This window comes from Dothidotthia symphoricarpi (genome assembly GCF_010015815.1).
Source record: "Dothidotthia symphoricarpi CBS 119687 unplaced genomic scaffold P153scaffold_12, whole genome shotgun sequence".
NCBI classification, from domain to species: Eukaryota; Fungi; Ascomycota; class Dothideomycetes; order Pleosporales; family Dothidotthiaceae; genus Dothidotthia; species Dothidotthia symphoricarpi.
Window position 1 is genome coordinate 668,834 of NW_022985019.1, and position 23,457 is coordinate 692,290.

At 52.4% G+C, this 23,457-nt stretch overlaps 14 protein-coding genes across 14 annotated transcripts; 8 read left to right on the top strand and 6 right to left on the bottom strand.

Moving 5' to 3' along the window:
- Window positions 1-145: 145 nt before the first annotated feature.
- Window positions 146-1,239, top strand: P153DRAFT_318352 (uncharacterized protein). Its single transcript, XM_033665055.1, has 2 exons — window positions 146-275; window positions 339-1,239. The coding sequence occupies exons 1-2, from the start codon at window positions 165-167 to the stop codon at window positions 993-995; spliced, it is 768 nt and encodes a 255-aa protein (XP_033522873.1). The 5' UTR covers window positions 146-164; the 3' UTR covers window positions 996-1,239.
- Window positions 1,240-1,294: 55 nt separating this feature from the next.
- On the bottom strand, window positions 1,295-3,739 carry P153DRAFT_397552 (uncharacterized protein; the record flags this gene model as incomplete). Its single annotated transcript, XM_033671568.1, has 1 exon — window positions 1,295-3,739. One exon carries the CDS (start codon window positions 3,737-3,739, stop codon window positions 1,295-1,297), a length of 2,445 nt encoding a protein of 814 aa, XP_033522874.1.
- Window positions 3,740-4,636: 897 nt separating this feature from the next.
- P153DRAFT_357830 (UDP-galactose transporter) lies at window positions 4,637-5,922 on the bottom strand (the record flags this gene model as incomplete). The annotated part of the gene is made up of 4 exons (XM_033666759.1): window positions 4,637-5,076; window positions 5,128-5,511; window positions 5,561-5,648; window positions 5,698-5,922. 4 exons carry the CDS (start codon window positions 5,920-5,922, stop codon window positions 4,637-4,639), a joined length of 1,137 nt encoding a protein of 378 aa, XP_033522875.1.
- Window positions 5,923-6,415: 493 nt separating this feature from the next.
- P153DRAFT_376620 (thioredoxin-like protein) lies at window positions 6,416-7,105 on the top strand (the record flags this gene model as incomplete). Its single annotated transcript, XM_033669676.1, has 2 exons — window positions 6,416-6,727; window positions 6,788-7,105. 2 exons carry the CDS (start codon window positions 6,416-6,418, stop codon window positions 7,103-7,105), a joined length of 630 nt encoding a protein of 209 aa, XP_033522876.1.
- An 89-nt stretch (window positions 7,106-7,194) lies between these two features.
- On the bottom strand, window positions 7,195-7,577 carry P153DRAFT_38788 (uncharacterized protein). The gene has a single exon (XM_033670694.1). The coding sequence runs from the start codon at window positions 7,478-7,480 to the stop codon at window positions 7,283-7,285; it is 198 nt and encodes a 65-aa protein (XP_033522877.1). The 5' UTR covers window positions 7,481-7,577; the 3' UTR covers window positions 7,195-7,282.
- Window positions 7,578-7,673: 96 nt separating this feature from the next.
- On the top strand, window positions 7,674-8,355 carry P153DRAFT_293378 (1,2-dihydroxy-3-keto-5-methylthiopentene dioxygenase; the record flags this gene model as incomplete). Its single annotated transcript, XM_033663894.1, has 3 exons — window positions 7,674-7,703; window positions 7,756-8,127; window positions 8,224-8,355. 3 exons carry the CDS (start codon window positions 7,674-7,676, stop codon window positions 8,353-8,355), a joined length of 534 nt encoding a protein of 177 aa, XP_033522878.1.
- Window positions 8,356-8,832: 477 nt separating this feature from the next.
- Window positions 8,833-9,519, top strand: P153DRAFT_386609 (uncharacterized protein; the record flags this gene model as incomplete). The annotated part of the gene is made up of 1 exon (XM_033670549.1): window positions 8,833-9,519. The coding sequence occupies one exon, from the start codon at window positions 8,833-8,835 to the stop codon at window positions 9,517-9,519; it is 687 nt and encodes a 228-aa protein (XP_033522879.1).
- A 446-nt stretch (window positions 9,520-9,965) lies between these two features.
- On the bottom strand, window positions 9,966-10,546 carry P153DRAFT_376622 (histone H2A.Z; the record flags this gene model as incomplete). Its single annotated transcript, XM_033669677.1, has 3 exons — window positions 9,966-10,286; window positions 10,393-10,472; window positions 10,531-10,546. The coding sequence occupies 3 exons, from the start codon at window positions 10,544-10,546 to the stop codon at window positions 9,966-9,968; spliced, it is 417 nt and encodes a 138-aa protein (XP_033522880.1).
- Window positions 10,482-11,416, bottom strand: P153DRAFT_38811 (uncharacterized protein). The gene has a single exon (XM_033670725.1). It carries the CDS (start codon window positions 11,126-11,128, stop codon window positions 10,556-10,558), a length of 573 nt encoding a protein of 190 aa, XP_033522881.1. The 5' UTR covers window positions 11,129-11,416; the 3' UTR covers window positions 10,482-10,555.
- Window positions 11,417-11,809: 393 nt separating this feature from the next.
- Window positions 11,810-14,438, top strand: P153DRAFT_293496 (striatin Pro11; the record flags this gene model as incomplete). Its single annotated transcript, XM_033663898.1, has 4 exons — window positions 11,810-11,870; window positions 11,947-12,225; window positions 12,280-14,124; window positions 14,179-14,438. 4 exons carry the CDS (start codon window positions 11,810-11,812, stop codon window positions 14,436-14,438), a joined length of 2,445 nt encoding a protein of 814 aa, XP_033522882.1.
- A 540-nt stretch (window positions 14,439-14,978) lies between these two features.
- Window positions 14,979-15,820, top strand: P153DRAFT_386613 (uncharacterized protein; the record flags this gene model as incomplete). Its single annotated transcript, XM_033670550.1, has 3 exons — window positions 14,979-15,063; window positions 15,116-15,394; window positions 15,462-15,820. 3 exons carry the CDS (start codon window positions 14,979-14,981, stop codon window positions 15,818-15,820), a joined length of 723 nt encoding a protein of 240 aa, XP_033522883.1.
- Window positions 15,821-16,108: 288 nt separating this feature from the next.
- Window positions 16,109-17,712, top strand: P153DRAFT_293359 (DUF89-domain-containing protein; the record flags this gene model as incomplete). The annotated part of the gene is made up of 4 exons (XM_033663891.1): window positions 16,109-16,133; window positions 16,182-16,500; window positions 16,556-17,420; window positions 17,479-17,712. The coding sequence occupies 4 exons, from the start codon at window positions 16,109-16,111 to the stop codon at window positions 17,710-17,712; spliced, it is 1,443 nt and encodes a 480-aa protein (XP_033522884.1).
- Window positions 17,713-19,451: 1,739 nt separating this feature from the next.
- Window positions 19,452-20,949, bottom strand: P153DRAFT_432134 (uncharacterized protein). Its single transcript, XM_033672949.1, has 5 exons — window positions 20,755-20,949; window positions 20,302-20,683; window positions 20,136-20,253; window positions 19,991-20,089; window positions 19,452-19,908 (listed from the first exon to the last, which is right to left on the bottom strand). Exons 1-5 carry the CDS (start codon window positions 20,902-20,904, stop codon window positions 19,512-19,514), a joined length of 1,146 nt encoding a protein of 381 aa, XP_033522885.1. The 5' UTR covers window positions 20,905-20,949; the 3' UTR covers window positions 19,452-19,511.
- Window positions 20,950-21,592: 643 nt separating this feature from the next.
- Window positions 21,593-23,296, top strand: P153DRAFT_342259 (cytochrome P450). The gene is made up of 2 exons (XM_033665959.1): window positions 21,593-21,951; window positions 22,012-23,296. The coding sequence occupies exons 1-2, from the start codon at window positions 21,655-21,657 to the stop codon at window positions 23,248-23,250; spliced, it is 1,536 nt and encodes a 511-aa protein (XP_033522886.1). The 5' UTR covers window positions 21,593-21,654; the 3' UTR covers window positions 23,251-23,296.
- Window positions 23,297-23,457: the final 161 nt, after the last annotated feature.

Consider the following 23,457-nt stretch of genomic DNA (forward strand, 5'->3'; position numbering starts at 1 on the left):
CAACGGCGCCAAGCTAAAGCTGGGGTACTCTCAAATGCAGGGATCAGCACGCGACTACGTCTTCCCCACTGCTGTTGTGGGGCACTCGACTTTGTACAAGTTGAACATCGTTGCAGCCTTGTAAAACTCTGAAAAGAAAGACTTGGTCAGTTAATCGCTGCACAATGCAGCAACCGTATTCCTCTCTTAACGAGAAGTCGCCCTTTCTCCGCCTTCCAATCGAGCTTCGCCGCCTAATATACCGCTCCATCCTCCCCCACACGACAACCTTCGACGTGCGTTTGCAGCGCGATCCCTCGCCCCCCAAAACCGAATTCAATCTGACCTATATCCGGCAGAGCAATGGCAACGGGGCCTGGCGCATGCAAAAAACGCTTCCACGCAGCGACCGCGAAACCGGCAACGACATTGTTTGGTACCGCGGCTGCACAGCTCTCCTTGCCGTGAACCGCCAAGTGCATGAGGAAACAGCAGATATGCTGTACGGCGAGAATACATTTGTGGTGGATGTTACGTTCGATAAAATTGGCTTCCGGTATCGCTGGCGGACTGCGAATCAGTTGACGCCCAGCCGCATGTACGCCTTCTTGGACCACTTCTCGCAGCGCAATCTGATCCGGGTGAAAAACTACGTCGTGAATGTCGAATCGGTGGATGACTATACGGGTATGATCAAATACAATTGTGGGGGAAGAGGTTTAGCGGCTGGGATACGCGGGAAGGTGCAAGAGCTGGTGGACTTGCTAGCTGTGGTCCCGACTCTGCAGAGTTTGGAGATACATTTGATTGATGGAGCGATTAGTCGGCTGCGGTTTCCAAGCGGGAGAGTACATAGGGTGCAGGATGATGCTAACTTTGCGCAGTCGCAGATGGTACTTGATCCGTTTAGGGCGTTGTACGGAGTGCGCAAAGCGCAGGTTACGGGTGTAAGTAAGGAATATACCGAGAAGCTGGAGGGGAGCATAACTGCGCAACGTGGCGTAGCGCGTTCCTGAACTCAATCTCGTAAAATCTTCCATCCTGCACCAAACGGCAGATCGCAGTCGGGATAAATCAAGTGTTGTCGACACTTGCTTCTGTACATGTTTGATCCTTCAGCCAAACAAGGCACTGTGTGAGAACCGTGACATGGCTCACAGGTACTTCTGAAGTGACTGCAGAAATCCACATAACAGTTACTAACTTTTCTAGGCATAGTCATAGTTAGGATGCAGTCGCAGGCCTTATGCTAAACGTAGCTCAATCCAAATAATTACTATTTCTAGCCAATTGATCTACCAAATACACATCTAATCTACTCTTCAAACAGGTCATCAAGACCATCATCAGACTCCTCATTTTCACTTTCAATCTCCTCATCCCTTTCCATCACCCCACCACTCTCCTTGGGAGAGCCATCCTCGAAAATTTGAATCTCCGTCGACGAAATACTACTAGCTTCTGAATTAGATCTTACCTTCTTTACTTTCCTACTCTCCACTTCACCCTCATCCTCATCCTCATCCTCATCAACAAACTTCCGTTTCCCAGACGACACAAGTGGAGACGTCGGCGGCGACGTAGCAGACTCAGAAGGAGATGCCAAATCTTTCTGTGGTGGACTCGATTCCGGGGAAGATTTGCGTTTCTTCGGTGGAGAGGAAGACACTGATTTCTGGCGATCGCCCTCCTCAGACGAAGATCGTTTGCGCTTGCCAAGCGGGGAGGAAGTGGACGAGCGGTTCGCAGTAGGGGATAGCCCATGCAAGTTTTCGTCTTGAACTTCCACCTGAGCGTGCTGTCCTACGGCAACAGTAGTCCGTGTGGTTTCGATGATTTCGACAGTCTCGGTAACTTCAACAACGTCCTCATCACTATTTTCGACGATCTCGCCCTCCTCCACGAACTCCTCCGCTTCCTCTTGAATCTCCTCCACCTTCGCTGTTTCGTACGCCTCCCACCCCATTCGATGTCCGCCCTCGAGATCCACATGCTCCCCCACCCCCTCTTCTACCGTATCTTTCGCTGCAGGGGACCCCGGGAGGGAGTAATCCGCCATCTCGTCGCTGTCGTCGATGCGTTCTGGAAGCTTATTTACGCGTTTGCTTTTCTTCCTACCAGTATTCGAGTTTGTTTTCTTGGCCGGGGTTTTCTTTGGAGAAGGTGTTGCGCCGTCGTGAGATTCGCGCGTATTTGAGGATGAGCGTATTTCTTCTTGTACGTCTTCTTCGTCTTCCCCTTCTTGTAGTAATGGAGAAGGGGAATGTTCTTCATCTGCTTGCATCTCAGCGATGTGCTCCTCTTCGGCGGTCTTCTGAGCTTCTTTCTCCTCTGCGTGGCGGATGCTTTTCAACATCTTCTGCTCTTCTTTGGAGAGCTCTTTCTTTTTCGGCTTCAGTACCTCTTCAACAGCCGTCGTCGTCTCATCGCCTGATCCGGCTCTATCCTCCAAGTCCAGCGGTCCCTGTTCGCCAGGCCTCGACTTCGATTCGGACACCTCCATCGTTCGCTCATCTCGCTTCTCAGCCCTACGACCCTTTAGTGCCCCATCATCGCCGGATTCCCATTTCCCTAGCTCAACATGCCGCGACCCTTCTTTCCCCTCCACCTCCCCATCAACACCCTGCACTCTCGTCGCCGTATGAACAGTCTTCTTCCACTCATCAACCGTCCATTCCTTCTCAACAGATCTATCCTTCACCGCCCTCCGTTCCTCCTCACTCATACCCTGCCATCTCTTTTCCCCCAACCAAAAGCTCAACAACGTCCCAATCTCCCGCTCAACTCTCTTTCGCGACCCCACCTCCCCATCTCGACCCCGGTACTCAAACGGCGTCACAGACCCCCACCCACCATACCTCCCCTCATTGAGCAGAAACTCCCTCCCCCTAGCACCCCGCATCGCGCGTCTCCTCTCTTCCCTCTGATGATCCTCAATGTCATCGATTACGCGCTTCGCTAGCTGGGGAACACGACGCGCAGGATCGAATACTTCCTTGCAATGCTCGTGCTCTTCGTGACCGTTTGCGTAACGCTCGAAATAAGATTTCACTTCCACGCTCCAACGACCTTTGCTGTTGGTAGGGTCGCTGACGTCCCAATGGAGCGCGAGTCGAGCGTGGTTCCCCGTGCACAGAGATATGTCTGTTTTGAAGAGGTAGCGGGAACGATGACGGGGGCAATGCTGGTCGCGAGTGCAGTTGCTACATCGGGTAAACGTGTCGGAGACGGGGTAGGGGACACCAGGAACACTGCCAACGAGAACGTGCGGTGCTTTGTAGAAGACTGGGTTGTTAGTTGGATTGGGCTTGTTGTTTATGTCGATGGGTAGCGTTGAGGGAAGCGTGGCAAGGAGACGTGCTTCTTGTGCCTTGCGTATCGCTGTGTCCTTGTCCTGGCGTAGTTTCTCGGCTTCGTTGACGTGGACTTGACTTAGTGCTCGCTGGGCTCCCTCGAGCTGTGCGGCTGTGAGTCCGACTATCGCGTTTCCCTCCCGCTTCTTTCGTGGTACGAGATCCTGACCGCCCTGCTTAGCTTCATTTATAGTCCTCATGTAGAATTCGCCATGGGACACTGGCTTTGCCTTTGATTTTTCTTGTTCCTTCTCCTCGGTCTTCTGTAACCCTACCTCATCCGCATCAGCAAGTACGTCGATGTTTTTCAAGCCGGTTGTATGGAACTCTCCACCTCTACCTACACCTCTTCCATACGGGGTTGCTTTCGTTCCCTTCTTGCTATCGAAATAGCTATAGTCAGCCATTGGAACTGTGGTGTTACGTCAACGATAAGGTAGATATGCGTTTGTATGTGTATTGCTGTCTAGACCCAAAAGTGGTTATGTTTTGAAGTAGCACATCGAGATCATATTATGAGAGACACCCTCATCAAAGAGACAGAACGAGACAATACGCATTGTGAATGTTCGTAAGACCAAGACGTCCATGCAGTTCATCATGAACGTGGGTGTACGTTGTCGAGAAAAAGACAAGAACACTGTGATGGGCCTGAATGACAAAAAACTTTGGGATGAGTAGCAGATGAAGAAGTAGCGTAGAGCGGTATCAATCGACATGAAGTAACTTTATCATGCGAACTTGCCTTGTACCCTTCAGACACCGTTTAACGTAGCAAAGTTGATTGTTGATATGAAGGCGGAAAGGAGAGGCAATGAAAATAGCAAAACCTACACAATGTCAGCATGGTTTGACAAGTATGTCATCAAGCAAGTATAGTTGGAACCTCGAGAATCGCAAAACCAGTGTAGTGCAAGTAAACATTCAAACGTGTTGTAAGAAAGGATAATCGATATCAGTACCAAAATCGAGGAAGGAAGTTCATAGTTAAACAGTTCTAGAATATCGTCTCTTGCATCAAGACATCTCAATGTCTTTCCTTCGTGCTACGGCCTAAGCCCCCCCATAAAACCTATAGCCGTCCATTCCAAACGCCAATCCGTTCTAGTCCATGTATAATGGTGCAGTCAATAACCGTTGCATAAGCAATATACAACAAGAGCGCCAGAAGCGAATATCCCTACTAGCCCGAGAAAGAAAAGCACGCGTTGAAGTCAATCCAACAATGGCGGTAGAAGAAACGGATATTTTGAGAAAGCGTCGCCGGCCTGCATGCTACGTGAGGAACCAAAATGACATAAACTCTAGTGTTTCAGGCTGTCCCTCATGCTCTGGCTGCTCGCGCTGACCGGAACGTTGGTAATTGGAAGCACACTCTTGGCCTGCTTATTCTGTCGTACTTTGGCGAGCGCATAAACGATACCGCTGACGAAACCGACGAAGATGGCAGACACACTTCCGAAAGTGACAGGTGCGTCAAAGAATACGAGGCCGCTGAGCGCAATGGGGAGCTTGTTCAGAGCACCAACCATTGAGTATGTCGTGGATGAGGTAACTCGAACGGCCCAGGCAGAAGTGTACGAGATGAACACGGTCGAAAGACCAGAGATGAGCATAACAATGATGACTGTGTTGCGCTGCTCGGTAGGGAAGTTCTTCTGAATATTGGCGGATGACCAGTCCTCGACCAGGATGGAAGCGACGAGCAGGACGGGAATGGTGAGAAGGTTGTTGTAGTACATGGCTACTTGATATTAGTAACTGCTTGTCAAATTTCAGAGCTGGATGGGCTTACTGTCAAAGTCCTTGAAGTTGGTCAGCTTGATGCGCTTCCTCATGCCCAAAACGTAGGTTGCGGTGCAGAGGCAGTTGAACATCATCCAGAGATAACCAGCATGTAGAGTCGACATGGTATCGACAGCCACATTAGAAGCATGGCCGTAGTTTGCCAAAGCGTGCTGGATGTCTGCCCAGGCTGCGATGACGGAGCTCATCACCATCAATCCAAACGAAAACAGCGCCATTGATGTGACTGAGCCGCCGAACCAGAGCACTTCTCCATATGCGATCAGGATGATTGTAAGGTTCTTGAAGATAGTGTAAACTGGAATCGAGAGGAACTTCAACGCCCAGGTGCTAGTGTAGATCATGCCGATCAGTAGGAGAGAAATGGGGAACCCTGCTGCTGTTAGCTCATGTCTTCTGTCAAGAACGCTAGTTCCACGTACATTTCTTCGCTTCATCGCTGTTGAAGTCCCTGTATGTGATGATGCCAAGGGCCTTGCAGATCGAGATGGCTGCTACACAGACGACGGCCTGCACTCCCGTTAGACAAAGAGCGTGAAATTAGATAAAACTATCGTACCTGCACCGCAAGCAGAAAGAAGTTCAAGTTGAAATCCACACCAGACAGGACGTATTTGTTCGTCACTGTCATCATAATCGACGAGCCACAGTATGCGAGCACGGCGGCCACCGGGTTCTCCGTCATGGCCACGCTTCGCTGAGAAGAGGCGCGCGTGGGGGGTGTCGCAGCGCGGAACTCTTTGGTCGCAGAAGCGTAGTCATCGCTCTTCTTATCGTCGGCCATGGTGATGTTGGAACGGGGTGGATGCGTGAATGCGCGCAGCGGGTTCACGATCGTCGATACGGGCGAGAAGCGAATAGACAGCCCACGAGAAAACAAGCAGGCGGTGGGCGGGTTTGAAGATTCCGGGTGGTCGTGGGAGTGAACGAAAGAAAGGAGACAGATGTCAAAAGGGAAAAGGGAGCGTTGCCAACCAGGGTCCAAGGACGCGTTGCAGACGTTAGATTGACTAGCGAAATGCTTGGCTCTCCCGACGGATCTTTGCAACGCCTCCATCGTACACTGGCTAGTCATTCACCACCAGCGCCTTGCATACCGATACGGAAATCTCTCCGCTCCCAGATAAGCGACACCGGCACGCCACCTTTACCAGCAATATCTCCAACAATTGTGAGGTGTTGAGACAGGGACTCTTTCCATATTTGATCAAAAACCACGTGACTGTAATACGACACCCCTTTACCTACCAGCCGACGAACCTAATTTACACAACAACATGTCCGAGTTGGACCCAAAAGTCGCCTATCTCGTCGATCGCGCGACGAGAGATGATGACTCAGACGAAGATGCCTTGATTGCTTCTCTGGAAGACGACTCAGAACTCGATGCCTTCCGTGAGCAACGCTTACAACAACTGCATTCCGAGTTCGACAAAGCGCGACGACTAAGAGCAAATGAGCATGGAACCTACACGGAGATCAAGGACGAGAAGGCATTGATGGATATTACGACTAGTACGAAATTATGTGTTGTCCACTTCTTCAAGCCTGACTTCAACCGTTGTCGAATCATGGATTCACATCTTGAAGTGAGTTCAACAAGTCCTGGCTAGTCTGTGTGTTGTCACTTTGATGTTGACAAGAACTAGTCCCTCGCACCATCTCACTACGAAGCCCGCATTCTCAAGATCAATGTCGACAACTGTCCCTTCTTGGTCACCAAGTTGGGAATCCAAGTTCTGCCCTGCGTCCTTTCTTTCATTGATGGCATTGGTGTCGACCGTATCATCGGCTTTGAGGGGCTTGGCCGAAGTCCTGATAGCTTCACGACACGGGAATTAGAGAATAGGTTGATCCTAGCAGAAGTCTTCGCAAGGAACAAAGTCACAGACGAGGATGAGCGACAGAGGCTGCAAAAGAGTAAGATGGCTCAGAAGGAGGACGAGGATGATGACGACTGGGATTAAAAAGATGTATGGAAACGACCATGCGGCGAAGTCTTTGCTCTGCTCGGAGCGCATTTCCCGTGCGAGACACGCAATTGGAAAACGACAAAGATTCAATGTAACCTGCTAGGATCATGTAATGAGTATCTCGGCAAACGCTTTTATGATTGATTGATAGAACGTCCCTAAACGCAGACTCTACAAATACCCGATCAGAGGAACGTAGAGCAACTTATTCAAGCGAATAAGAAGAATGAAAACTACCACGATTCTCGGTGTGGCGAGACGTGAATCGCTCTGTAGATGCTGATTAGTTCTCGAAAAGACGCTGAAATAATCAGTTTCAAAGGCACTGACAACAACCAGCCAAGAAGCGACAAACAAACGCATCTGCATCCTCCAAACGGCAAGCAGGTGTTATTCAGCAAGTAAGAGTGCTCGAAAAGTCTACGTTTGCGCCCGCCAATAAGAACCGACCAACCCCGATGACGCAATTCTACTCGGACTTCAAACAATATCACTTGAACCGTCCTCCGCACCTCTCAATCCCAACCCCCAAAAAACACCAACAAAACAACAAGTCGCAAACATGAAGGCATACTGGTTCGACAACCTCCCGGTACGCCACCCCCCCTCACCCGAAAACCACCCACCCATCTAACCCTCCGCAGGGCGACCAACGCGAGCCCCACAACTCCGGCCGCGACGTGCCCGCCTCATATCTCTCCGACCTCGGCGTCATATACGAGCACTGCGCCGACGTGTCCGGCGTCGACGCCATCGCCACATCACGACAGTACAAGAACCGCGATGAAATCACCGTGTCGCCCGAGAAAATGGGCGACATCTACGAAGAAAAAGTGAAGTCGTTTTTCCACGAGCATCTGCACGAGGACGAGGAGATACGGTATATTCTCGACGGCGCGGGGTACTTTGATGTCCGTAGTGAGGGGGATGATTGGGTTAGGATTTGGCTGGAGAAGGGCGATTTGATTGTCTTGCCTAGTGGGATTTATCATCGGTTTACTACGGATGAGAAGAATGTAGGTTTTCTGTTTTTTGTTTTTGTTTGGGGGAGGGATTGTGGGGGGACGTGGATGGGAATGCGAGTTTGAGTTTGTGCTAATATGGTTGTGTAGTACACAAAGGCTATGCGCCTCTTCAAGGACGAACCAAAGTGGACGCCGCTGAACAGGGGAGACGAGACAGATGGCAATCAGTTCCGGAAGGAGTATCTGAAGGCGAGGGAGGGGCTTGCTGTGGGGCAGTGAGCATGCGTTGACCCGATGTTGAGGCAGTTTGTGAGCAATGGAGCAAGTCATGCGAATACGATGATTCTGGAAACATGCGTCGAAAGGCATGAGATACACTTCTTCTCAACACCATCTCTCCATCGTTGTCGTTTTCGTCTTCGTCATCTTTCTTCTGTCGCTTTTACCGTCGTCTCACTCCTTTCTGATCAAACTCACTTTCGATCCCTCAAGTCGCAAAAGATGTAGGTCGCACAAACTCCTATACAGCCCAGCACGCACGCGCCCCCGAGTTTGCACTTCCCCCAAACTTTGCGCAACAATCACATATCTTTGATTCCGAGTCTTGTACCACCACCCATCATCTGGAATGTATACATCAAGCCCCCCTTCGTCCTAATTCTTTCGGCACATTCTACAACTCTCATCACAATTTGCTTTCTCTACTTCCTACCTCTTCCCTTTTCACACACACAAATCCTCCTCCATCATCCCAGGATGTTCGACCCCCTCCCTTGGGCAAACGACCCCTTCCCCTCCCACACCCCCATGCACGACCTCCTCCCCATGCACCCATCCCGCGCCGCCCCCACCCATCCACGCCGGCACCTCCGCCGCCGAACCTCGCACTTCGCCATCGAAGGCGCAGAATACACCTCTCAAAGCGACACCTCAGACGCGTACTACGACAAAGACGCCTCCCCCGACGCCGACTTCCACATCCCCTCGTTCCGCAACATGCGCCCCGCAGCCCCCACGCCCTTCCACCGCGTCGCATGCCGGATGCCGGCGCGCACCGCAGAGGCCCTCGACCTCGCGCGCGACGAGGTGCTGGTCCTGCCCCTGCAACTGACGCGGTTGCGCGTGCGCATTTACAGCGGTAGTCGGGATGTGCAGAGCGTGCGGGCGGTTGTGGCGGGGGATATGCGGGTGCGGGATGTGGTTGGGCAGGTTGTGGGTGCGGGGGATGTGCGTGTGTATGTGAAGCGGGGTGGGCGGTGGGTGGAGCCTGGGGCGGGCGTGAAGATGAGCGGGGTGGTGGAGCAGCAGGGCTGGTTTGCTGGGGAGGAGCAGAGGGAGGTGGAGGTTAAGATTGAGGTTGGGGATGGGGGAGGGGGGTTTGGAAGGAGGTTTGAGCGCGAGATGGAGAGGGGGGTTGAGAGGATGCGTATGAGTGGTTTCTGAACTGTGCGCGTTTAGCTGCTCATCGTCGTTTGTTTGTTTGACGTTGGTTTCTCTATTGGGTGGGCGTGTTGTGGAAGGGATTGCTATTTTGGTCTTGGACCGCTGAACTGAATTGGTGTTACTCTACATACCGCAGAACTGGATCAAAATCTGACCTCAACACCTAACTATACACGCCTGACACGTAAAGAATGGTAAACACCGTATCCCGACATTCCACAATCGAGCAAGACATTTCGTGGCCAATCTTGGCGCTTGCCACTCGTTGCCTTTGGTGGGTAGGGAGACATGTCGAATGATACGCAAAACAAAGAAGATGCCTATCCCTGATCGTCCCGAGCCTTGTTCCTCAGCTACCGCATCCGTCGCACTTCAGGAACTAATGCCTGACCCATCTCTTAGTTTCCTGAGAAGTTTTTGCCTCGCGCACCCAGAGATTTGACGCTTTATACCTCTGGTTTGGCGCCCTTCTTCTTCTGTTCGACCTTGAGCAGCAGCGCGCGGTTGATGTGTGGCAGAACACCTCCAAAAGCGATCGTGGCGCGAATGAGCGTGTCGAGTTCCTCGTCACCGCGGATGGCGAGTTGTAGATGGCGTGGCGTGATGCGCTTGACTTTGAGATCCTTGGCGGCATTGCCTGCAAGTTCGAGAACTTCAGCAGTCAGGTATTCGAGAACAGCGGTGAGGTAGATGGAAGCTTTGGCGCCAATGCGCGTCTTCTGGCGCGTGATGGTTCGGAGGTGACGCTTTATGCGACCGCAAGGGAACTACCGTAAGAACGTCATGTCAGCGCGTACTTTTTGCGAAAGCTTGCAAGTGCGCGGGGCGATGCGATTGGGCGTCGACAAGACGCGGTGTTGGGCAGCTGCGTACCTGGAGACCAGCTTTGGCAGAGTGCGACTTGGTTGTCTTGACATGATCGCCCTTTCCTCCGGTCTTACCGCCAGTCTTTCCTGTTGGCGCCGTCAGCTTTGAGAAGCCACGATGACGCGAATTGCGATTAGCGCGTACCTTTACCGCCAGCCATGTCTGATGACTAATTAAGGTTGATGTCGGTGTCGATGATATCAATAGAGGTGCGCGACCGAGTTGCCCAAGTTTGAAGGCGCGTTCGATGTTGTTCGGTTGGCGGGAGGTGGGGTGGTTGGGTGGTGTTGAAGTCTGCAAGGAACTTGTTGTTGCAGCCTCGATGCGCGTTATGTAACCAATACGGATTGGGAAGGACCGTGCACCAGCTGGTTGTCTGTGCTGCTGTAGGATGTGAGGTGAGATGCAGGCTGTAGCGCGACGTCAAGCCTTGTTGGGAGGACGAGTTACCTTTTGCAGACTTGCCGAAGCTGCTACTAATCTGCAAACGAGAGTTGAGGAGTGGATGTTCGTGGATTGATGTGCTTGGCGATATCAAGCCAGAAGTGTAGAAGAAGAAATACAAGACAGAAACGCAGGGTTGAAAAGAAGTTGAAATCGTCGATGGGAGACTCAATGAGATAATGGTTTGATAGTCTGATAACCTTGAAATAATGTGAAGAAACAGATGGAGAATATACAAACCTAGCCAGATGGACTTGACGTGGCGCCGGAGAGAAGCAGGGCCATGGTACAGACCCATACACCTGAGACAAGCGACTTACAGACTGGGATACTGAGTTGGATGGTGGATCCTCTCCCTGGATACTGGGATAGCTCGCAAGCTTGAAGGAAGCCGTCTGCCTTGGGCAACATGTGGCTCGTAGCTCTGCATGTGCTGAACCACGGAGGGTGGGACGGGCTGGAAAGGAAGAGGGCTCTGACCAGTACCCAGCATGAACATGCACAGCATGGCGTCAGACTCGTGCAACGGGCAGTTGTGCTGGTCACACAGCGATTAACGGTGCATGTTGAGATGCGTTCACGAGCAATGTTCTGGCGAGGTCCCAGGCTTTGGGGCAGCGGCAGCCAGGCCGAGAAGGGGAAGGCGCCTTGGTCGGACAGCAACTCACAGCAGCTCCGCTTGGGCGATTTGGCGACGGCGGTTCCAGACGATGCTGCAGCTGCCGTGGCCTAGTTGTTCCTGCGTGCGTCCCCGCTACCTTGACGGCTCCTCGCAGCAGCCCCCTATTGCCGACTTGTTCCCTATTGTCGACTCCTTGAACCTCCCGCGGCGCCAGTGCCCGAGCCTCTGAGGCCAGCTTCGACGCTTGCTGCCGACCACCGACCACCGACGCCGCATGTTGATCCCCGCCGACAGTCGACCACGCCGGAAGAATAATACGACAGACGGTCCGCCATGGCCTGGCAGCAGTCTTCGGCCATGAACGCGGGCGGAGCAGCAGACGGCAATGCGCCGGCAGGGACCGAGTACACGCTGCAGGGTGAGCTGCCCTCGCTGCACGCCGGCCACGGCCAGGCACGAAGCGGGCAATGGCACAGGGGCTGACTGGCACGCAGGAGTTATGCGCTTCCTCCAACTCGAATGGCACAACCACGAGCGCGCCCGCAACGCCTGGGACATTGAGCGCGCCGAGATGAAGGCCAAGATCGCGAAGCAGGAGGGCGAGGTGCGCAGCGCGAAGAAGCTCAACGACCAGCTGAACAAGCACATCCGCATGCTGGAGCAGGCCCTGATCAACGAGCGGGCCAAGCACAAGGCCGGCGGGGAGGCCAAGCCGGCGGGCGACGACAAGAAGGACCCCAAGGGCAAGAAGAGCGGCCTCAACCCGCCCAAGCGTGCGTCCCCTCGACTCTGTGACTGTGAATCCGCGCTAACCGTGTCCGTCCCAGCCCAGAACAAGCACCACAACTCGTTCCTCGACGTCGACGCCGACTTCCTCGACCGCTTCGAGGCCGACCGCGAGGGCCTGCGCGAGAAGTCGAAGCTCTACCTCACCAAGTGCGTCGAAGAGATCACCTACCTCCTGACCCCGCCCTCGCAGCCCCCGCCGCAGCAGCCAGGCCTCCACGGGCTCGGCAACGGCGCGGGCTTCCTGAACCACGGCGATGCGTCCATGGAGGACATGTACCTGCAGCAGCACCGCCAGAAGCTGCAGTCGCACCTGCCCACCATGCCAAACACAGCCATGTCCAACCACCAGCCGCCAAACATGCCAACCTCTGCCGAGCTCCAGAACATGGCCCACCAGTCCCAGCTCCACCACGCGCCGCAGATGACCCGAGAGCCGGCTGGCCAACAGCCCCTGCCCCAACACACTGGCCTCTCAGACTTCTTCGGACAGCAGTCCAAGCCCCAAACACAACCACATTTTGCAAACGTCCCTGAGGAGCAGGTGGAGAAGGTGACGCACAGTTACGATAACAATGGACGCCAATTACCGACGCGAGAAGAGGGCAACATGGGCCCGAACCAAGACGCGGTAGATGACTCGGAGAGCTGGAACTTCGAGGAGCCCATCACCGAGATACCCCAGGAAGCACCTCCTCGACGACCAGACACTGAAATGTTCCCAAGCGCCAACAGCATACCCCCCAAGTCGCCACCGCGAAATAGCAAGGTCCGCAAACTCAGCGGAGACGTCCACCACAGGAAATTGAGTGGCGACCAGCAGGCCAAGAGCGCCTTGGCCCAGTCCATGAAGTCGGATCCCCAGAGCTTCAAGGTTCGGTTTGCACTTCGTGGCCACCTTGATGTTGTGCGCTCCGTCATATTTACCGGAGGTGGCAGTCCAACTGAGCCGGAGATATGCACAGCAGGCGACGATGGAATGATCAAGAGATGGGTGATACCCGCAACCTACGCCAACCAGCACGCTATGAACAACGACCTGGACATTGCGCCATACTGGTCGCACAGGGGACACGAAGGGGCTGTGACATCGCTGGCAGCATCCCCGGCTTCTGCCCACTTCTCAACAGGCGGTCGGGTGTCTGGCGACGGATGGATATTCTCGGGTGGTCAGGACGCCACGATTCGTGTATGGGAGAGGGGACGTGTGGATCCTAAGGCTACTCTTGACGGCCACACCGATGCTGTCTGGACCGTTTGCGTGCTACCCGCGACCTCTGGATCTGTGTTCGGAACAGATTGTAGCAACTACGGCGGCCCCGACCGGATACTACTCGCCTCAGGCTCTGCGGACGGTACTATCAAAATATGGGCCGTCAGTGCACCACCACAACTAGTGTCAACTCAGACAAACTCACGACGCGGGGTTGGAGGCAGTCGAAGACATTCAGTAACTTCAGGGTCAAACTTCCCGTCATCACCCCAGCCTAGTATCGCTACTTCCACACCCTTCCACTACATGCTGGTACACACCATTGAACGAGCGACGCACTCTTCGCCTACGTGCATTAGCCCATTCTCACTGAACGGAGGCAACTTTGTTGTTTCCTTCGCAGACGCGTCGATTCTTGTCTACGACACGCGAACTGGGGAGGAACTCATTGGCATGGCAAGCAGCGAGACCTATGACGGCACCCCATCTACCGGCATCACATCTGTCGTAACCACCTCCCAACCCCTCGAGGGCACAGCAGCAGAAGGACGGGGCGCCTCGGACGAGGAGGGAATTCACGGACCAACAGGTTCCAACAGCGGCGGTGGCCTCGAGGGCGTTGTCATCAGCGGGCACGAAGACCAGTTCATCCGGTTCTTCGACGCTAACTCTGGTACGTTGTCATTGTTGTTATCACTTATTGAGTTCAGATGCTAATCCTTCTCAGGCCAATGCACATACAGCATGCTTGCCCACCCCTCAGCCATCTCGTCCCTCTCCCTCAGCAAAGACGGCCGCGAAGCCGTGTCTGCCGGCCACGACGCCTCAATCCGCTTCTGGTCCCTCGATAAGCGCATCTGCACGCAGGAAATTACCGCGCATCGCATTATGCGTGGCGAGGGCGTCTGCAGCGTTGTTTGGAGCCAGGACGGTCGGCTTGTCGTCTCTGCAGGCGGCGATGGGATCGTCAAAGTCTTTGCTAGATAGCATCCATGCAGAGAATATGTTGCCTGTCCCTGAGAGAAAGGGATCGGTGTTGCTACGGTTGTGTGATGTGCATTTTACAGGGCATTTTTTCTAGCTGGAATGGAACATACCCCCGAGCATGAGCTTTCAGATCAGCATGGATGTGCTAGGTAGGTAAGTAGATGGAGTAGCAGTGGCATGATATGACATGGCATGATTTGATGGGTTACGGTAATTCTTGAATTATGTTGTTCTCCTGGCTTCTTTAGCTTACCGTACCTACCTCCTCTTCTTGTATTTTACTCTGACTATGGAGACCGGGTGGAGGGATTTAATGCATGAATGGGCGTTCGAGCTTGCAGGAGACAAAGTCGCCCTGTTTTGTATCTGTGCATATCGGCTTGGACTACTTTCACTCTCGTTTTCACTGCCCAGCTTCCCGGTACTCGGTCACTTACTAACGTCGTTCACCTGCTCATCCATTTATAAACTACTCGGATCCCGATTGTGCTTTGCCAATACCCAGCCAACGTCCAACTCACAACCTCACAACTCAAAGCCATGAAGCTCTTCCTCATTCTGGCGGCGAGTCTATTCGTTATCTTCGTCAGTGCCACTCCAGCAGCGCCTAAACTCATTAGCAAAGGTAACACGAACCATGCACATATCACAACTCTTTGATGCTGACCATCCCATAGACCCCACGCCCGCCGATGAACACGTAAAACTAAACTACTTTGACGAGCAAGGAAACGCCATCGATCCTTCAGATCGCCGCCACGACCACGCAACGTTGGAGATGTGGCTGGGCGGCAACCCAACCAACATCGGCGACCTCTTGAACGGAGACCTATACAACGCAATATGGCAGTCCCTCAACACAACCTGTCCCGACAACGATCATCACTCTTGCATGCCAGGTTCAAGCATGGGCTTTGCTACGAGCTACCTACGAGACGACGGAAGGATCGAGCAAGGTGAGTTAAGAAAAGACTCGATAGTGACTCGTCATATCCACACAAACCAACTAACCAACCCAAACAGGCAATACCACAGTCTTCATCCACAGCGCAATCTGGACAACAAATCAAGTCCGCAAGCTACTCTTCGGCGCCATAGCTGGCGCAGTCGAAGGCATGGCTAACGAACAGCGAAACTGCTACGACGCGCCGGACAGGACGTTCCACAACGTGAGCGACCGAGTGAAAGTATACTTTCCAGGCGCTTCGATGCACGTTCAGATTGCTGGGCCTGCGAGTAAAGGCTCGTTTGACTGCTGTGCGAGTCGAGCTGCGATTGATGGGAAGGTTGATGAGTTGAGGACGGAGGCGGAATCTGCGTTTGAGACGAAGGGGAAGACGTATCGGATTGTGAGGTGTATTGGTGGGACTGGCGGTTGCTGAGTGGATTTTGAGCGGTTGGATTGCTGGAAAGAGACTATTCTATCTCATCATCAGTCTGGGTTTGGATCTTTGTCAAGTCCTCTCCGCTTGATCTCTCGTAGGTCGACCCAGAGACGCGCTGGTTTCCCTTTTCGATAGGACTCGGACTTTTTATGGATACCGGACACCATACTCTTTCAAGCAAGACCGCAGATCCCTGCATAGACAATCCTGCCCCACCACCCCACTTGTGCAGCATTATATCTCTTGACTGTCTCTCATCGTGAATTGAGCACATCAAGTTTGAAAATGGAGTTCGATACCTTCACAGCGAGTTAGTTTCTCTATCTTCTCGCTCGTAATTATACACTGACATGTCTAGCGCAATACAACACAAATGACGCGACATCTTTCGCACACATCTCGGCGCGCGAACGATGGCCCATCATCATCACCCAGGGCATTGATGACGTGCACCGCTCAACATACCTTACCAATGACGAGGAAACACACAAGGAGGGCAAATGGATTGTCTCGGAGCTAGCAAGATTGAAGTACGAGCTCCAACACGACCGCGAACTCACGCCGATACCGGATGACGGCGAGAAAGATGTCGAGGCATACAACAAGGAATTGGAAGCGATGGGGACCTCGAAGTGGCACAGTGTGCCATGGTTGTACTCGGAATGCTACCTGTACAGGTGTGTGTATACAAGGCCTGGAGATGGTTGTGCGGATGCTAACAGGCATAGGAAGACGCGTATCCAGCATCTTCAAGCAGACCCAGAAATGGAAGTCGTATGATATCTTTGCCCGCCAGAAGATGTCGACGTTCAAGTCTTCGCGCCCCGCTGTCCTCGAACTTGCCGCGCGCTACAAGGATATCGTTACCGAGCTCGAGTCGAAGCGACAAGCCAAGGGCGCTGAAACCCAAGAGCAGCGTGAAGCAGCCGAGAAGGTCCTGTTCACAGAGATGTGCGAGATCTGTCTCTGGGGAAACGCTACGGATTTATCCCTTTTGACCAACCTTTCCTACGAGGATCTGCAGAAGCTGCAAGGCTCTGAAGCGCGTAAAGCCTCGGAGAAGAACATCCTCGTCAATGATCTGGAGAAGGCGTTCAAGATTCTGACCACGGCACAAAAGGAAGGCAAGAAGGAACGACGAGTTGATATTGTGCTAGACAACGCCGGCTTCGAACTCTACGTTGATCTGATCCTTGCAGGCTACCTGCTTGTATCCGGTCTCGCCACGACCGTCGTCTTCCACCCCAAGTCGATACCGTGGTTCGTCTCGGACGTACTACCAGCTGACTTCAGTGCCCTTCTCTCCACGCTCGCCCAACCAGACACCTACGAAGCCCTGTCGGACGACGAAAAGGACGCCGGGAAGAAACCCGTACCCCTTTCCGACACCGAACGCGCAAACCTGATGTTCCTCTTCCAGAACTGGGGCCAAATGTACGCCGAAGGGAAATACGTGCTCCGACCAAACGACTTCTGGACTGCGGGAGGCAGCTACTGGAGACTGCCGGGTGCTGCACCAGATCTGTACGAGGATCTGAAGGAGAGCGAGCTGGTTATTTTCAAGGGAGACTTGAACTACCGCAAGCTGACTGCTGATGTATGTCCATCCCTCCCTACATTGTTATCTCGAAATTGGTACTGACTTCCATCAACAGGCGGCCTGGCCAGCAACTACCCCATTCACCGAGGCCATCGGACCCATGGGCCCCGGGTCAGGTATCCGCGTCCTCGCCCTCCGCACCTGCAAGGCCGACGTCGTCGTCGGCCTCGCAGACGGCGAAGACGAGAAGATCCGCGCAACAGAAGGCGGCGGGGGAGACAGCGGGTTGAGAAAATGGGCCTGGAGTGGCAAATGGGCTGTCGTGCAGTTCTCGGATGGAAAAGCTTGAGCACTTCTTCTTCTTCTCCACAATATTTACTCCTTCCCTGTGGATAGATATCATAGACGAATATATCTCATGAGCCTGGAAGTGCGAAAATCTTTTTGACTGGGATCCACTTGTTTTGGGTTGTTTCGTGTCCACAACGAGAAATCTCGCTGCGTTCTCACGCCACCCTTTTTGGGGTCTGTGGGAGGGATTGGGAGGGATTGGAATGGAATGAGACGGAACGGAATGGGATGGGATGGGATGATACGTTCCACATTTCACACTGCTGCGCCGCACGCACGCACGCAAATTTGTGCAGGATGTCGACACGGGTTATATGCCTTCTCCTACTGTGGTATCCGGCAAAAGTAGCGTACATGGGCCAAAGCATCGCTGGAGTACCACCGAGCTGCTTGGTACCGCGGCAAGAGACGCGCGCAGAATGCAGTAAGCCCAATCCCCTGTCTTGGTTTGTGTTGTCTACCCTGTCACAGTATGCCTCCTTCAGCAACGACAACCAGGGGATCAAACGTGTCTGCACTGTGATTCGCGTGATTCATATTATCCGGTCTTTGCAGATGCCACTCTGCACTGGCCCCTTGGCCAACGATTCCGCAGTTCGCAATGACGGCTTCTTTCCTGTTCTGTAGATACCATGATATCTCTCCGGTGTTGATGCAGGAACCAAGCTTCAATGAGCTGCTGGTTGGGCTCTCGAACACGCGTACTCACGTCGGTATATCGACTAGCTAATCGTCAAGAGATGATTGGGCAGCTCTGCTTCTCTACTACTCTTTCTGTGTACTTTTACTGGTGTTTACCATGTGTCAAGGGGTTAAGTCTCCGCTCCTACATTGCGTTAGAACATCAGGGCGTCAAGTCTCTCTGCGTCTAAAACAAGCATAGACACGCGGAAGACCGATCAAAACAAGAACTCTCCTGAAGCTTCCGCCCACATGCGCCAACGGCAGATAGACAAACGCATCCGAATGTGCCCAAAGCCGCAACAGATCGTCTACCGGTAGTTGACTCGAACCCAGCCCGTCCGTGCAAAGTGGCTGTTTGGGGAAATATCCGGGGTACACTAGATATACTACGGCATTACGCGGCCTCGTCGCTGCGTGCAAAGTGAAGCGAAGCGAGCTGAGGGCATCGATCGATGTTGCGCTGATGTTTGCATGGTCAGTGCCCAATATCAGTGCAATGGGGGAACAAGCTCCTTCGAGGCGTCGGGTCTGCTGCCGAGCCAACCGGAGGAGGAACCGGTCTTTCGCTTAGTTAGCGTAGGAGTGGGAGGGTTGTGGAGTAGTGGGTTTGAGGATGGAGGTCCTTGGCCTGTTATATTGATGACTGCATGTGCTAGTGGCTTGGTGGCTTCGACTGAGTTTTGGGCTGGGATTGTATTGAGGCGCTGGAGAGGCGTGTTCAGGACATGGGAGTGCGAAGACGTGTTTGGTGTATTGTGGTCCCCATCAGGTTTGAGCTAGGCTCTATTTTGCTTGCTAATATTTTATTCGTTGTAGTTGATAATTAAGATAATTTCAGTCGTATTTTTTGAGCATGCTGGAAAAATACACGTAGGTGGCGGATGGCTTAAACTTAGGGGAGGATCACAGAATGGTAAGGAGTCTTGGATAATGATGCGTAGGGCGTCGAACAGAAGGATAATTAAGTGAATAGGAGGTGTCATGAAAGTGCGAACAACTGGTCTGGACGGACCACAAATTCTGAGAAGACGCATGCGTGGAGTCTTTTGTCCAACACATGTGTGTCTGGAGATGGAGTGAGGCAGTCTTTGTGTGTCTGGAGATGGTTACAATCTACACGACTTCCACTACGCTCGTAACTGTGATGCTTGTATCGCTACGGTCTGGAATCTTTGTACCATTGCCCCTCGTTATATGCGTCTGAAGTCTCCCATAGTGTGACAAGATGGGTTCCACACTCTCTGTATCAGCCTCTTCTCGCCTATCAGTCAAGTTCTCCTTGCTCTCATCCTTCGCTGTGTGCGAGTACAGCCCTGATTTGCTTTTGCGACTAGGCGTGGAGCCTACAGTGAGCATATGGAAGTCTCCACCTCGTGGCTTGTTGGAGAGGTGTCCTGAGGGTGTAGATTGCCCAGTGGATCGGAAAGAAGTGTATTTTCCCACAATCGTACGCCAGAAGGGACGCAAGGCTGGAATTGAGCCGGCGATGATCAAGACGTGGTTCTCTGTCCTGCAATCATGAAGTCAGATCACGGTATAGGGTATTGTATAAGGAAAAAGACACATGCGACGAAGGAGAGACTGAGACGTACAGTTGCCAGATTGTGAGTTCCGACCAGGAATGTGTCATATCTGTCACATTGGATATCGTACTCATTGAGACGATCTTCATGATGGTGGCAAAAGCACCACTACGTCGGTCAGCGTGTAAATGCTAATGGTTTCGAGAGCGCTTACAGTATACTACCACCCATGAGAATGATAAGATTTCGCTTATCTTTTCGTGGGATATTGAGACTCCGGATCAGGTAATACGGTACCACTGCGCAGAGAACATCCATGAAAGCGTTATATGCTGCGCGCCTTAGTGTTACTCTCCACAGAAACGCAAAAAAAAACATACCTGACACTGAGCGTCCAGCCACATCCAGGATGGTGGGACTCATACAAGACCCTTCCACGTACGGCCTCCATGACTTTTGCATTGGTCTGCAAAAGAAAATGATGCAAGAGCAAGCCAGCGCGGATGCACAGAACATCAATATCATAGAGACCCAAGCAATGAGCCTGTGAGCCCAGATGCTGGTTCTACCCACGATACGTAGAAGGGCGATGACGATAGACGCTTTCGTAAGGAATGCACACACAAAAGAGAACAGCGGCCCTATCATAACGTACATGACCGCTTGTGCCTGGTCCTCGGGGTCTTGGATATTCCATATGTGCTGACCAAAGCCGTGGGTAGTCCCAACTGTGACAATGGCGGTGCATATTGTGGCAAAGACCTGAACTTGTTAGAAGACTGTGCCACCAAAAGTGGAACAAAGCGAAGGGATGGAAACTCAATTATGCTTACCCATGCAACCAGCATGCACCAGTCATCCCATCCCAGCGCCGCAGTCGCTATTTTTAAGCGCGTGTATATCCTCGCTGCTGTGAAAAGCGTTGAAAGTGTAGTTAAAGTCCATCCAACCGTATTCAGGATTGAGCGATAGTCATTCGCCATGGTTTTATTGACCTACCGCACTGCACGTCTCGAGATAGCAAACCGCTAGAGCGGACTACAGTATTTAACACATTGTAGTCTCCCGCGGAATATACCATTTTTATGATTCAGTACAATGCACCTAAGGCTGTAACCCATGTAATCATCCAAAGTCTCGGGTCGGCTCGCCAAGTCTCCTTAACCGCGCCTCCTGCAGGGTTGTGCTTTCCCCCATGCATGAACGTGCTTGTCTCATGCATTGGTCAATCACAATGCTCGAATTATATTTCCCGGGACGGGTAGGAATAAGCAGACATGTGAGTTCAGCCCAGCGAGGCAACAGTGTTGCTTGTAATGGCCATCATGTGGGTTTGATGAGATGATCCACATCCTCTGATTTTGGTGTTAAAATGATGACTGAGTGTTTCTGAGCGTACATTCTTACCATAGCCACTCATAATATGGGAGATATCTCTTACACGAGACATGCTGTACCGAGAACCGAGAGAGGTCCGCGGAAGGAGGATGCACCTGCGGCCGTGGCAGGATGGTATTGGTAACCTACCTATCCAGTACCGGCAGACGGAGCATGCACCCGTCCCTGCTTGTTGGGAAGCAAGGACAAAGCGGAATCAAGGGGCCGAAGTTGGCGAACTATCTGGGTTGTCGGCAGTATTATATGGTTCTACTTTCGACAGTGCATCCACCTCCTTAATCTATCTTATATCCCCTGTGCCTCGTCTTTCTCCTCTTGGAGTTTGTGCAGCAACTATGTTTTCTCCTACAGTTCTGCTAGTAGCAGGTATTCTTTTTGTGTTGTATATATTCCGCCAGTATCGCCTTCAAGCGAAGCTTCCTCCAGGACCACCTCGCCTACCCATCATTGGCAACCTACATCAAGCACCTAAGAGTGCTGGCTGGTTGACATACCAGAAATGGGTTGATCAGTATGGGCCGCTCGTGAGCGCAGACTTTGGTGGCACAAACGTAATCATTGTTGGAGACTACGCCACTGCGAAAGACTTGCTGGACAAACGGGGGAACATATACAGTGGCCGACCACGCACGGTACGAATACGGAATTTCTGTTTGATGTTACGAGATGTATGCAGCAGCTGACTTGAGCAGGTTATGGCGCAAGAGATGGTATGCAAAGACAAGCACATCATGCTCAAGAACTATGACGAGAACTTTCTCTTGCATCAGCGGCTCGAAGCCCCAGTCATGAGTCCCCGTGCATCCACTTGTTACACGCCAGTGCAAGACTTGGAGAGCAAACAACTCCTCAAGAATCTCTTGAACACCACCGATTATCCAAAGCAATATGAACGCTTCTCTGCAAGTCTCATATACGTGCTCACATATGGGATGAGGATCTTGACCTGCGAAGAGTGGCAGATGCATAGAAGTCACGAGTGCATGCGTAATTTCCTCTTCGCTGGCCAGCTCGGCCGGTGGATTGTCGATGCGCTACCAATCCTGAACCATCTACCTGCTTCGTTGGCGCCATGGAAGAAGACCGCCGAGGATTGGTATCAGTTGTGGACAGAACTACACGAGCATAATTTCGAAGCCGCCTTGAAACGTGATGGCTGGAACTGGACCAAGGACTTCAAGAACGCAAAAGAAGCACAAAGCCTGACCGATATTGAGATAGCCTGGGACTTAGGGATCATGTGCGATGCCGCCAACGAGACTACCAACATAACCCTCCAAATCTTCACTCTTGCCTGCCTTGCTCATCCCGAGTGGATCCCCATGGCACAGAAGGAGATTGAAGACGTCGTCGGCAGTGATCGTTTGCCAACGTTCGAAGATCTGAACAAACTCCCCTACATCCAGGCAGTTATTGAAGAAACCTTCCGCTGGCGCCATCTTGCTCCAACTGGCGTACCACATGCTGCCATCCAAGACGATTGGTACAAAGGCTATTTTATCCCCAAGGGCTCGGTTATCGTTCCTCTATTCAGTGCCATGCGTCAAGATGAGCGACTATTTGATTCCCCACTTGATTTTCGACCAGAACGATGGATCGGTAAAACGCAATCTGGTAACTTTGGATATGGACGGAGGGTGTGTCCAGGCCGATTCATCGCCCGGAACTCGGTTGCCATTGCGGTTGCTCGGTTGCTATGGGCTTTCAACATCCGCTCCAAGGATGGTAGGAGACAAGTGGTTGAAGAGAGTATGTTCTCTACTGGATTTGTCTCTATACCGAAGCCTTTGGAGGCCGTTTTTGAGCCAAGAAGTGAGGCTCGTAGGCATATTATCGAAGAGGCTTACGAGGCCACTGACAAGGATGTAGCAAGCCTCTTGGATGAAGTACATAGGAAACAGGTTTCGATTGGACTGCAGCCTCGTGCATGAGGTACAAGACCTTTCTTCAGCATTTGAGTAGACACATGCTGTGAGCATTTGGTGTTTCTAGAGATAGACTATAGCTTCCTGCGTGGAAAATAAGTTTTCGAAAATTGATGGTACGCAAAAGAGTCGACTGTGATATTAACCGCTGATTCGGCTATAGTTCTAGGAATAACTCAGCTGTCCCACTGATTGACATATTGTTGCCTCATT

Excerpts from the sequence above, each read along its gene's own strand:
- P153DRAFT_318352 (XM_033665055.1), top strand. The coding sequence starts at position 165 with ATGCAGCAACCGTATTCCTCTCTTAACGAGAAGTCGCCCTTTCTCCGC. Across the intron at positions 276-338 it reads CCCACACGACAACCTTCGAC|AGCAATGGCAACGGGGCCTG; the intron begins GTGCGTTTGCAG and ends TATATCCGGCAG.
- P153DRAFT_38788 (XM_033670694.1), bottom strand. The coding sequence starts at position 7,480 with ATGCAGATGCGTTTGTTTGTCGCTTCTTGGCTGGTTGTTGTCAGTGCC.
- P153DRAFT_38811 (XM_033670725.1), bottom strand. The coding sequence starts at position 11,128 with ATGGGTCTGTACCATGGCCCTGCTTCTCTCCGGCGCCACGTCAAGTCC.
- P153DRAFT_432134 (XM_033672949.1), bottom strand. The coding sequence starts at position 20,904 with ATGGCGAATGACTATCGCTCAATCCTGAATACGGTTGGATGGACTTTA. Across the intron at positions 20,090-20,135 it reads CTCATGGGTGGTAGTATACT|TGGTGCTTTTGCCACCATCA; the intron begins GTAAGCGCTCTC and ends TGACCGACGTAG. Across the intron at positions 19,909-19,990 it reads GAACTCACAATCTGGCAACT|GACAGAGAACCACGTCTTGA; the intron begins GTACGTCTCAGT and ends TCATGATTGCAG.
- P153DRAFT_342259 (XM_033665959.1), top strand. The coding sequence starts at position 21,655 with ATGTTTTCTCCTACAGTTCTGCTAGTAGCAGGTATTCTTTTTGTGTTG. Across the intron at positions 21,952-22,011 it reads ACAGTGGCCGACCACGCACG|GTTATGGCGCAAGAGATGGT; the intron begins GTACGAATACGG and ends TGACTTGAGCAG.